Source organism: Oncorhynchus kisutch, linkage group LG29, assembly GCF_002021735.2.
Source record: "Oncorhynchus kisutch isolate 150728-3 linkage group LG29, Okis_V2, whole genome shotgun sequence".
NCBI classification, from domain to species: domain Eukaryota; kingdom Metazoa; phylum Chordata; class Actinopteri; order Salmoniformes; family Salmonidae; genus Oncorhynchus; species Oncorhynchus kisutch.
In genome coordinates this window covers 7,875,171-7,887,726 of record NC_034202.2, presented here as the reverse complement: position 1 = coordinate 7,887,726, position 12,556 = coordinate 7,875,171, and the positions used below count along the sequence as shown (strand labels likewise).

The 12,556-nt window shown below is 46.2% G+C and overlaps 1 protein-coding gene across 5 annotated transcripts; it reads right to left on the bottom strand.

The window, feature by feature from the left end:
- Window positions 1-5,335: 5,335 nt before the first annotated feature.
- LOC109874056 (betaine--homocysteine S-methyltransferase 1) lies at window positions 5,336-12,168 on the bottom strand. Of its 5 annotated transcripts, XR_004206167.1 has the most exons (10): window positions 12,039-12,127; window positions 11,412-11,544; window positions 11,089-11,201; window positions 10,384-10,575; window positions 10,058-10,205; window positions 8,175-8,357; window positions 7,804-8,032; window positions 7,299-7,540; window positions 6,007-6,096; window positions 5,336-5,852 (listed from the first exon to the last, which is right to left on the bottom strand). XR_004206167.1 is itself a non-coding variant. In XM_020465809.2 (9 exons), the coding sequence occupies exons 1-8, from the start codon at window positions 12,066-12,068 to the stop codon at window positions 7,360-7,362; spliced, it is 1,209 nt and encodes a 402-aa protein (XP_020321398.1). In that variant the 5' UTR covers window positions 12,069-12,168; the 3' UTR covers window positions 5,336-5,852; window positions 7,346-7,359. The 5 variants fall into 5 exon arrangements, 3 of the variants coding, with proteins under 3 accessions (XP_020321398.1, XP_020321397.1, XP_020321396.1); XR_004206166.1 differs by lacking the exon at window positions 6,007-6,096 and having other exon boundaries at window positions 12,039-12,168; XM_020465809.2 differs by lacking the exon at window positions 6,007-6,096 and having other exon boundaries at window positions 7,346-7,540; window positions 12,039-12,168.
- Between the last annotated feature and the right edge of the window lie 388 nt (window positions 12,169-12,556).

The window sequence follows — 12,556 nt, the reverse complement described above, 5'->3', positions numbered from 1 at the left end:
AAACCGCCATAAAAAACCCAGACTATGGTTCGCAACTGCACATGGGGACAAAGATCGTACTTTTTGGAGAAATGTCCTCTGGTCTGACGAAACAAAAATAGAACTGTTTGCCAATAATGACCATCATTATGTTTGGAGGAAAAAGGGCGAGGCTTGCAAACCGAAGAACACCATACCAACCGTGAAGCACAGGGGTGGCAGCATCATGTTGTGGGGATGCTTTGCTGCAGGAGGGACTGGTGCACTTCACAAAATAGATGGCATCATGAGGTAGAAAATTGTGTGGATATATTGAAGCAACACCTCAAGACATCAGTCAAGAAGTTAAAGCTTGGTCAAGCATACTTCCAAAGTTGTGGCAAAATGGTTTAAGGACAACAAAGTCAAGGTATTGGAGTGGCCATCACAAAGCCCTGACCTCAATCCCATAGAACATTTGTGGGCAGAACTGAAAAAGCATTTGCTTGCAAGGAGGCCTACAAACCTGACTCAGTTACACCAGCTCTGTTAGGAGGAATGGACCAAAATTCACCCAATTTATTGTGGGTTTAAAGGCTACCCAAAATGTTTGACCCAAGTAAAACTATTTAAAGCAATGCTTCCAAATACTAATTGAGTGTATGTAAACTTCTGACCAACTAGGAATGTAATGAAAGAAATAAAAGCTGAAATAAATAATTCTCTCTACTTTCTTAAAATAAAGTGGTGATCCTAACTGACCTATGACAGGGAATTTTTACTAGGATTAAATGTCAGGACTTGTGAAAAACTGAGTTTAAATGTATTTGGCTAAGGTGCATGTAAACTTCTGACTTCAACTGTACATGTGGATACCAAAATATGTTTACATTTCAACAGTTTTCTGGAAGAAATGGTGCATAATTGCCAATACTTTTGGCCATGACTGTATACGGTCAAGTGCCAGAACAGAACAGCGCGGCTGGCCATTAAATTTACACTGAGGGCTAATAATAACATGCATGTCAATCTCTCCTGGAGGAGCAGAGCGATTGACTACATCACTACTTGTCTTTGTGAGAGGTATTGACTTGTTGAAAGCATCGAACTGTCTGTTCAAACTGCTAACACACAGCTCAGACACCCATACATTCCCCACGAGAGCAGATCTGCACATGCTGGTCATTAAATTTACACTGAGGGCTAATAATAACATGCATGTCAATCTCTCCTGGCTGAAAGTAGAGGAGAGATTGACTGCATCACTACTTGTCTTGGTGAGAGGTATTGACTTGTTGAAAGCATCGAACTGTCTGTTCAAACAGCTAACACACGGCTCAGACACCCATACGTACCCCACGAGACATGCCACCAGGGGTCTCTTCACATTCCCCAAGTCCAGAACCGACTCTGGGAATTGCACAGTACTATATAGAGCCACGACTACATGGAACTCTCTTCCACATCAAGTATATCAAGCTATCAGTCAAATCAGGTTGAAACAGATAAAACAACACCTCACGGCACAACGTGAACTGTGAAGAGGCGGGTGGGGTGCAGGCCAGGTAGCAGGGAACCACAGGAGGCTGCTGAAGGGAGAACGGCTCATAATAATGGCCGGAACAGAGCAAATGGAATTTGATACGAATCCACTAATTCCACTCCAGCCGTTACCACGAGCCCGTTCTCCCCAATTAAGGTGCTACCAACCTCCTGTGGAAGAGACACATATGCACACACACTCTAAAATAGACACACACACACATTGTACTATTGTAAATGTTATATTGTACATTTTTCTAACAGAGTAATAATGTAATAATGTATTGAATGATGTATTGTTTAATTTAGGATGTAGGCTGCTGTTGTTTTGTTGTGATGTAATTGTTGTATTCCTGTTTGGACCCCAGGAGGCATAGGAATACTAATAAATAGTGAAAATACTACAATACGTTTAGTAAGTCATGAATTCATTATTTTGTACTTGTTTTTGCCTTTGTTTGATACAGTCAGTATTAGTTATGATGATACAACAGTAGCCTCCTGAGGATGAAAGTGGGCCAGATCAGATGGCACAACACTGACACCTACAGATTGTGGTTTATTACAAAGTAGGATATTACAAGGTGATTTACATTTTGTCCACTTGATGGCATACTTTGCTTGTAAAATGTATGCTGCCAAACTTTTTAAGTTTAAACCAAGCAGTCACACTATGGCTGTGTTTACACTCCTTTACCTTTTGACCAATCACATCAGATCTTTTGACATCAGATCTTTTTCATAGCTGATCTGATTGGTCAAAATACAAATGAGTAAAAAATAAAGATCAGAATTGAGTTGCCTGTGTAAACCAAGGGGTGTCAAACATTCCACAGAGGGCCAGTTTTTGTTTTTTCCTTTCAATTAAGACCTAGTCAACCAGGTGAGGGGAATTCCTAACTATTTATTGACCTTAAGTCATAAATTAAGTATAAGGGAGGAGCGAAAATCTGCAGACACTCTGCACTCCATGGAATGTGTTTGACATGTGCTCTATGTGAATGGACAAAGCCATTGATCACTTGGCACCATTCATTGCTATGTGAAGACTCATTAGCGCCACAGATGATCCATTATATTTGTCACACCCTGATCTGTTTTACCTGTCCTTGTGTTTGTCGCCACCCCCCTCCAGGTGTCACCCGTCTTCCCCATTATCCCGTGTGTATTTATACCTATGTTCTCTCTCTGTTGCCAGTTCGTTTTGTTTGTGGAACCTACCAGCGTTTGTTCCCCTGCTCCTGCCTGTTTCTTGCTCCTGTTTTCTAGTCCTTCCCGGTTTTGACTGTTCTGCTTTCACTGAACCTGCCTGCCGTTCTGGACCTTGCCCCACCTCACTGGATTATTGACCCCTGCCTGCCTTTGACCTGTCGTTTGCCTGCCCATGTATTAGAAATAACTTTTGTTTCTTCGACACTATCTGCATCTGGGTCATACCTGAAACGGGATAGTACGAACTGGCCATGACTGACCCAGCAGACTCGGACCAGCTCCGCAACGCCCTCTCCTCCCAAGGAGCCACCATTGAAAGGCATGAGGAGTTGCTTCGCGGTCTTATGGAAGGGTTCCAGACCTTGGCCGAATGCCACAACCAAGCATTGAACACATTGCTGGAGCAATTTCGTGGGTTGTCTACTATGCAGCCTATCACGACGGTAACCTCCCAGCCCCTCAGCAACCCTGCTGTTAGCAGCACTGTCACCCCGGTTTCCCAGGAACCCTGCTTACCTCCCTCGGAGCGCTTCGATAGAGTTGGGCACTTCTCGGGCGTTTCTCGCTCAGTGTTCCCTCAGTGTCCCTCATCATCAAGCTGCAGTCCTACTCCTCCTTCATCCTTCATCACGTTGATGTCCAGGAGGGCTCTCGCCTGGGCTACGGCAGTATGGGAACAACAGTCGGCCGTATGCTCCAGTCTGGAGGAGTTCATGGCAGAGGTAAAGAAGGTTTTCGATGCTCTATTGTCCGGGAAAGAGGTTGCCTAGAAAATACTCCAGCTTCTGCAAGGCTCTCTCTCCCGCACTCCATGCATCGCTACCTGTTACCGCTCACCTCCTCGGCCTTCTAGCCGCTCCAGGGGGCCACCGTGTTCTCCAAGTTGGACCTATGGAACGCCTACCATCTGGTGCGGATACGGGACGGGGAAGAGTGGAAGACTGCCTTCAACATGGCCAGCGGCCATTACGAGTACCTAGTCATGCCCTTTGGCCTTACCTAAGCCCCTGCTATGATCCAGGATATGGTTAATGATGTTCTCCGCGATATGTTGAACCGGTTCCTCTACCTCGATGACATCCTCGTCTTGTCCCGCTCCACCTAAGAACACGTGCTCCACATCCGACAGGTTCTCCAATGCCTCCTGGATAACCAGCTTTTTGTAAGAGCAGAGAAGTGTGAAATCCATCTCTTCACCATCCCCATTCTGGGTTACATCATTGCTGCAGGGAGCATACAGATGGATCCTGGGAAGGTGAGAGCGGTGGTGGGTTGGCCCCAGCCTACATCCAGAGTACAGCTGCATAGCAGAGAAGGTACGGTGGGATTCGATATGGTCGGTGATCTGTTTATTAACTTGGCTTTCGAAGACCTTAGAAAGGCAGGGTAGGATAGATATTGGTCTGTAACAGTTTGGGTCTAGAGTGTCACGCCCTTTGAAGAGGGGGATGACTGCGGCAGCTTTCCAATCTTTGGGAATCTCAGACGATACGAAAGAGAGGTTGAACAGGCTAGTAATAGAGCTTGCAACAATTGCAGCGGATAATTTTAGAAACAGAGGGTCCAGATTGTCTAGCCCGGGTGATTTGTAGGGGCCCATATTTTGCAGCTCTTTCAGAACATCAGCATCTGGATTTGGGTGAAAGAGAAATGGGGGAGGCTTGGGAAAGTTGCTGTGGGGGGTGCAGAGCTGTTGACCGGGGTAGGGGTAGCCAGGTGGAAAGCTTGGTTAGCCGTAGAAAAATGCTTATTGAAATTCTCAATTATAGTGGATTTATCGGTGGTGACAGTGTTTCCTAGCCTCAGTGCAGTGGGCAGCTGGTAGGAGGTGCTCTTATTCTCCACTTTACAGTGTTCCAGAACTTTTTGGAGTTTGTGCTACAGGATGCAAATTTATGTTTGAAAAAGATGTTTGCAAAATATGTTTTTGTGCTGGTCAAGGGCAGTCAGGTCTGGAGTGAACCAAGGGCTATATCTGTTCCTGGTTCTACATTTTTTGAATGGGGCATGCTTATTTAAGATGGTGAGGAAAGCACTTTTAAAGTGAAAAAAAATATAGAGAATGGAATCTTGTGTGTGTGAATTTTAAATAATCAGTTCAAGGACATATGTTTTTATTTACACAAAGATTGACCATGAAGATAGTCATTTTTCCATTCTCAATAATGGGGGGGATCCTGTTTTCTGCAAACAACGCCTGCAGTACCACTGTCGGCCTTGAACCTCCGTGGCTTCAATGAGAGGGGGGAGCCGTTTTCCCCTGGTGTAAACGCAGCCTTTAATGACACAGTTAGGTAGAGAATGCCTACCCTGTAAAATTGCAGATAACAAAAATATCAACATTCTGAAAACTAAAAGAGGAATGTTTGCCTTTGTGAATTAATTGTGTAGGTGACCTATAAGAATATTGTAGGCTTGATGAAATCATGCAGGAAAACGTTTATAGATGTCGCTGTCAGAAGTTAAGGCAACTGCTGTAATTCAGGAATTTCTCTTATCATGCAGGAAAAAGGATCTTGCACATCCCAGGTAAATTACTGCAGGATCTGTAGGAGCAGAATTTACAGAAAGTTCACCTGGGAGCAGGTGAACCCAAGTGCAGACTCAGATGAGGAGACAGGGATAAGGTAGCTAAGGTATTTATTGAAAAGCGGGAGGGAGTGGGGGTGGGGTGCAGGCCAGGTAGCAGGGAACCAGGAACTGAGGCAAGCGGAGTAAGGGCAGGGTAACCAGGTCTGGAGCGGAATCCAAGGAAGCAGTAGAGTGGGGGTCCAGGGCAGGGAAGCAGGACTGGAGCGGAATCCAAGGGAAGCAGTAGAGTGGGGGTCCAGGGCAGGGAAGCAGGACTGGAGCGGAGTCCAAGGAACCAGTAGAGTGGGGGTCCAGGGCAGGGAAGCAGGACTGGAGCGGAATCCAAGGGAAGCAGTAGAGTGGGGGTCCAGGGCAGGGAAGCAGGACTGGAGCGGAATCCAAGGGAAGCAGTAGAGTGGGGGTCCAGGGCAGGGAAGCAGGACTGGAGCGGAGTCCAAGGAAGCAGTAGAGTGGGGGTCCAGGGCAGGGAAGCAGGACTGGAGCGGAATCCAAGGGAAGCAGTAGAGTGGGGGTCCAGGGCAGGGAAGCAGGACTGACGAGACGAGGGACTGGAGAAAGGGAACAAAGACAGAGCAGCCGGAATTGTAGCAGAGAGAAAAGCAGCGTCAGGCTATGGAAAAGCAGGTACAACGGGATAACAAGATCTATGCAGGAACAAGCGGCTAGAACCGCAGACTGACTGAGCAGAGACTACAAACTGACAGTGTGGAAGTGGCAGGGCTGAGTATTTGTAGGGGCCTTGATCATGGAACAGGTTGCAGCTGGTGGTGATCTGCTCCGCCTCTAGCACACCTGTCTCCACACACAATTACATACACAGAGAGGGAGAGAGCACTGGGTGAGTAGTGGCAGGTTAGGGAGACACAGGATGAGAAGTAGAGGGCGTGGCAGGAGCAGATGTAACACTGATATTTTTTTTTCCCTCATTGGTCTTTTGACTAATCAGATCAGCTCTAAAAAGATCTGACTTATGTAATTGGTCCAAATACCAATTAGTGGACAAAAGATCAGAATTGGGCTGCCTGTGTAAACGCAGCCAAAGTAATTCCTGCAGGGTCAGGTAAATTCTTGCAGGAATCCAACAGAACCTGCAGGATTATTGAATAGTCTTGCAGGACTTTGGATTGTACTTTGAAGCTATTTGGTTATTTGTCATTTTAGAAACATTTACAATAATGTTTTGGAAATAAATCAATTCAGATTTTGCTGCGATTGTCTTTATTTCAATCGTTTTATCTTGGTATTCTGTGTATGTAAAGTACTTTGGTAGCTTGAGGTTTCAAAACACAGGATACCCCACACAATGAAGAAATGTCATCACATACAAGGTCAAGTGGAAGTTTATTGAATCAAACTACAGTTATGAAGTCAACTTTCATTTGGTATAGATATTTTTTGGGGCACTAGATGTAACTAGGCTACATTCTTTACCAGCTAGTTAACATTGTGGTCACAGTAGTTTCGGCAACACGCTTTCACTTTTATTTCTAATCTTATGCGTTTCAATCGTCACAAGATCAGCAGCACACTCTGGAGGTATGTGGGACGCACCACCGGGGGCAACGTTTTGGTTTATTTGTTTAACTCACAGTACGTATCAATGGCTCGATGATTGCTGTCACATTATATTTGAGTAAGGCACATATCAAGTTTGAAATCCAGTTATTAGATGCATATATACCATAATCACTTTAGAATTATTACAGAAGAGAATACAATGGAACTATACCATCTAGAGATGCTGCAATGGAACTATACCATCTAGAGATGCTGCAATGGAACTATACCATCTAGAGATGCTGCAATGGAGCTATACCATCTAGAGATGCTGCAAATCTGAATGAAATCATAAGAATAACTTTTGGTTCACAAGAAGATGGTCCTAGAAATCAAAACAGAACAATAAGACTTGTAATTATTTTTGATATGTAAACTTCTTTACAAAGGGAATGTGTGAGAGTTCTCCCCTCTGCCTTTATCAAACCACAACACACCACTCCTTCGGTTTTCCTCCAGGGGGCTCCACTCCTCCCTCTCCTACCCCAAAAGGAGTGCTCAGTGGCTGGCCTTGGCCTTCTCAAACAGGGGCTTGAGCTCTTCCTGGCTGGTGGCCTCTTTGTGCTGCATCAGGTCGGCATGGCCCTTGGTGACACCCCAGCTATCAGGGGTGGACATGGAGGGACACCTGGGACGGCCGGATGCTGGCTTCAACTTCTCCCAGTAGTCACGGCGAGCCCTGGGGGAGAGAGAGGAACGGAGGGGGAAGGGAGAGGTGGGGGATTGAAATGTAAAAGGTCAAATGTATACTCCGGACATGGGAGTAATAAGCTGGTAATAAAATGGTACAGTACTATGTCTAACCTCATGTGTCTTACAGTAACCATTTAAGTTAAATAACTTACATTTTGCGATTTTGGACTGGAGTCATATAAGGACACTCTTTTGTGGTTCCTGGTATCTAACTAATTTGTACCCGTGTGGTGTATACGGTCTCCTTACCTGGCACGGACCCATGGCTTGGTGTGCATCTCCAGACCAGCACCCCAGTTACCGTGCTTCTCTGAGGCAGCGGGCAGGCAGCCTCTTTCTGTGGCCAGCTCCTCAGCCACAGCCCTGATGTGGTAGGGCTCGAAGCCGCAGCAGCCGCCGATGAAACGGATGCCAATGTTGAAGGCCTCCCTGGCGTACTTGTGCATGTCCCACCTGGTCAGAATCCTGGGCTCCAGACCTGGGGGAGAGACAGACATGCAGTCAGAGAGAGGGAGTTTGAAAGGGGAAGAGAAATTAGGAGAAAGGAAGGAGGAAAGAGAAACAGAGAAAGACGACCTAGTGGGCAGGAGAGAGATGGCGATGGAGATCTGTGTACGTACCGAAGGGGAACTCTGGCAGGTCGATGAATCCCTGGCAGTTGCAGTCAGGGGTGTGGAAGGCCAGAGGCTGGACCATGTAGTGGGCCTTCAGCCCCGCCTTCTCCACACCCTCCTTCATCATTTTCACAGTCTTCACACAGGTCATGGGGTCAAAGTGACAGTTGATGCCCACAATATTGGCTCCTATTGGCAGAGAGAGAGAGAGAGTGTGTATAAACTCACTGTCAACTGCGTTTATGTAAAGCAAACTGAACATGTGTAAATATTTGGATGAACATAAGATTCAACAACTGAGACATAAACTGAACATGTGTAAATATTTGGATGAACATAAGATTCAACAACTGAGACATAAACTGAACATGTGTAAATATTTGTATGAACATAACAAGATTCAACAACTGAGACATAAACTTAACATGTGTAAATATTTCTATGAACATAAGATTCAACAACTGAGACATAAACTTAACATGTGTAAATATTTGTATGAACATAAGATTCAACAACTGAGACATAAACTGAACAAGTTCCACAGACATGTGACTAACAGAAATGGAATAATGTGTCCCTGAACAAAGGGGGGGTCACAAGTCAGTATCTGGTGTGGCCACCAGCTGCATTAGGTACTGCAGTGAGTCTCCTCCCCATGGACTGTACCAGCTTTGCCAGTTCTTGCTGTGAGATGTTACCCCACTCTTCCACTAAGCATCTGCAAGTTCCCAGACATTTCTGGGGGAAATGGCCCTCACCCTCAGATCCAACAGGTCCCAGACGTGCTCAATGGGATTGAGATCAGGGCTCGTCACTGGCCATGGCAGAACACTGACATTCCTGTCTTGCAGGAAATCATGCACAGAACGAGCAGTATGGCTGGTGGCATTGTTATGCTGGAGGGTCGTGTCAGGATGAGCCTGCAGGAAGGGTACCACATGAGGGAGGAGGATGTCTTCCCTGTAACGCACAGCGTTGAGATTGCCTGCAATGACAACAAGCTCAATCCGATGATGCTTTGACACACCGCCCCAGACCATGACGGACCCTCCACCTCCAAATCGATCCCGCTCCAGAGTACAGGCCTCGGTGTAACGCTCATTCCTTCGACGATAAACGTGAATCCGACCATCACCCCTGGTGAGACAAAACCCCGACTTGTCAGTGAAGAGCACTTTTTGCCAGTCCTGTCTGGTCCAGCGATGGTGGGTTTGTGCCCATAGGCGACGTTGTTGCCGGTGATGTATGGTGAGGACCTGCCTTACAACAGGCCTACAAGCCCTCAGTCCAGCCTCTCTCTGCCTATCGCGAACAGTCTAAGCACTAATGGAGGGATTGTGCGTTCCTGGTGTAACTCGGGCAGTTGTTGCCATCCTGTACCTGTCCCACAGGTGTGATGTTCGGATGTACCGATCCTGTGCAGGTGTTGTTACATGTGGTCTGCTACTGCAAGGACGATCAGCTGTCTGCCCTGTCTTAGGCGTCTCACAGCACGGTCATTGCAATTTATTGGCCACATCTGCAGTCCTCATGCCGCCTTGCAGCATGCCTAAGGCACGTTCACGCAGATGAGCAGGGAACCGGGCATCTTTCTTTTGGTGTTTTTCAGATTCAGTAGAAAGGCCTCTTTAGTGTCATAAGTTGCCATAACTGTGACCTTAGTTGCCTGCCGTCTGTAAGCTGTTAGTGTCTTAACGACCGTTCCACAGGTGCATGTTCATTAATTGTTTATGGTTCGTTGAACAAGCATGGGAAACAGTGTTTAAACCCTTTACAATGAAGATCTGTGAAGTTATTTTGATTTTTATGAATGATCTTTGAAAGACAGCGTCCTGAAAAAGCGACATTTATTTTTTGGCTGAGATATATATATAAATGAAGTCCCATACCAGCTTTGACCAGCCGGACGGCACAGTCTCCAGGGCTGACTCCGTTGAGGTCTCCGTCAGGGCCGATACACAGAGAGGCACACACTGGCTTGCCGGAGGTCTTCAACACCTGCACGGCCCACTCTGCCTCCTCCACATGCTCAAAGTACTGCACAAACACACAGGGTAAAAAAAGTGACAACCCAAGCAATACAGAAACCAGCATTGTCCAAGTGAAGATCCATTGCACGTAGAATCGGTCAGGTCAAAATCAGATTCACGGTATCAGTATGCCATGTGGGCAAGAAGTGGATCTACTATATGTGCGTACATCATGCCATTCCTACCTCTGCAATCATGAAATCCACGTTCTTCTTGACGAAGACATCAAGCTGCCTCTTGAAAATGCCCTTGACCTCGTCCTCGCACTTGCAGCTCAAGTAAGAGGGGGTCTGGGAGACCCCGCCCGCCACCATCGCGTCACCCTCATTGGCCACCTCCCTGGCCAGGTCACAGGCGGCCTCGTTGATTTGTGTGCCCTGGTGTCAATCAAATATTGATGAGTGTACAACCCTTATTGATGTAGTTTGAGGTAGCCTACAATGGTTGTGTTCCCCTGCTCAGACGTTGCATGCGTCAACCAATGTTTCAGTGTCATGTGATTGACTGACAGATTGCTATAAACATACGACGTGATTAGCTGATACAAAAAAATACCTAACCAGGCGTTGTAAGATCTGGCAGGCATCAGCAACGCCTGGGCAGAGGAACACACCCAATGTCTTCTACATCACCATTTTGAAACCTGCCAAGTAGGTTAAACACCAAGTTGGGAAATAAATCAGTGCTGAACAGAAGAACAGGCTTCGAGAGATGTATAGGAAACCTGATTTACAGATGGAATAATTATTTTTTATAAACTCTTATCCCATTCAGTCATTGAACAATCTTGCTTAGAAATGCATGGCCAAACTGTAACAGTAGAATGGGGTCTGGCATTCTTATTTCTTCCTCTTGGTGAGTTTTCCCAACAGCTGCAGACGGATACTCACAGTGAAGCGCTGAGCGTTACCCCTGTTCTCCAGTTTATCGTCGCTGGCGTAGAAGGTGAAAGTCTGCATGACATTTGACCCCGCCCGCAGGAATTCTCGGTGCAGCTGTCTCACTGGAAATGAGAAGAGTAAGTGTCACTCACTCATTTGGCTATTTGCTGAGTATTTACAACTTCGCGACCTCACGCTCTCTCAACTTCATCTGGTTGAAAAATGTGCGTCTGATGGACAAGTTGGAGAGACTTCGCTAAACTAAATGCTATGTAGGCTAGCCTATGACTGGCGCGCAGGGTCCAGGGAGCCAAAGATTAGATATCGTTTACCAGCCTCGGGGTGCTCGGCGGCAGCCTCAGGAGTCCAGGGACCCGCCTTCACATAGCCCCTCTTCTCCAGGGCGAAGACGAAACCTCCATCCCCAATAACAATCTCGCCTGCATCCAGGCGCTCCAGAATGTTCTGCACAAACATTGCATAATTAGCTCTCCCTTTTACAAGTATGAAATATGCACCCGCAATAAATGCGTAAAAAGCTCCCCGAATAAAATACGCAACGGCTAGACGATCGCATTGTTTCCCAAACTGGGTCCTGGGGACACCAATGGGAGAACATCGCACCCCATGGGGTCCCGAGGACCGAGTTCAGGAAACGCTGATCTAAGGTTATATAATAGAGTTGTAGTAGAAGTCAGACCATTCTATGTTAGCTAAAGTAAATGAAGCATGCACAATGGATTTTTATGAATATATTGCACCAAACAAGACCAAGGGGTTCAGATGAAGTTAGAACTAAAATAAGCATTTTGATCCCTATAATGACAACATGCTCTTAACACCAAAGCATTACACACATTAGCACATCTGCAATAGTTCTGCAAAAGGCTAAGTGCATTACGCAATAGGCATGCATGCCTTTACAGCCATAATGATGGTCATATTAACTCTCGACTTACTCTCTTAGCTCCAGCTGGTGCCATGATCATTGGTGATTGCACTTGTACTTGAGACACTCCTTCTCAAACACAGGCTTCCTCTAGATTTGGAGAGGGTTTGATACCGTGATCCGTTTGCCTTTATATGCCGAAGGAGGGGTGTGGTGTGCACTGATGTCACTCACAGTCACACAGATCCGCCTGCTCCTGCTTGTTAAATCATCGATGTTTCTCTGCATCTACAGTGCATGCAAAAAGCATTCAGACCCCTCCACTTTTTACAGCCTTATTCTAAAATGGAAAAGACAGAAATACCTCATAAAGCCCTTTCACTACATGAACAACAAACAAGAACCACATTCCTCATTGAGAGGGGGGAGCACTGAGCAAGCCTGCAACGTCACTTACTGGAGTAGTTCAAACTGAGCATGTTATGTCTCCATGAGAGGCCATCTTAACCGACTTCATTTGGCTTCAATGCGCTATTGAGCCATTACATAGGAATGAATGGTGTCACGTGATCAATGGCTTTGTCCATT

Bases quoted from the DNA above. Each gene is read 5' to 3' on its own strand.
- LOC109874056 (XM_020465809.2), bottom strand. From the start codon at position 12,068: ATGATCATGGCACCAGCTGGAGCTAAGAGA. The intron at 10,576-11,088 runs GTGAGTATCCGT...GATTGACACCAG, and splicing joins GTAACGCTCAGCGCTTCACT to GGCACACAAATCAACGAGGC. The intron at 8,358-10,057 runs GTATGGGACTTC...CTCTGCCAATAG, and splicing joins CGTCCGGCTGGTCAAAGCTG to GAGCCAATATTGTGGGCATC.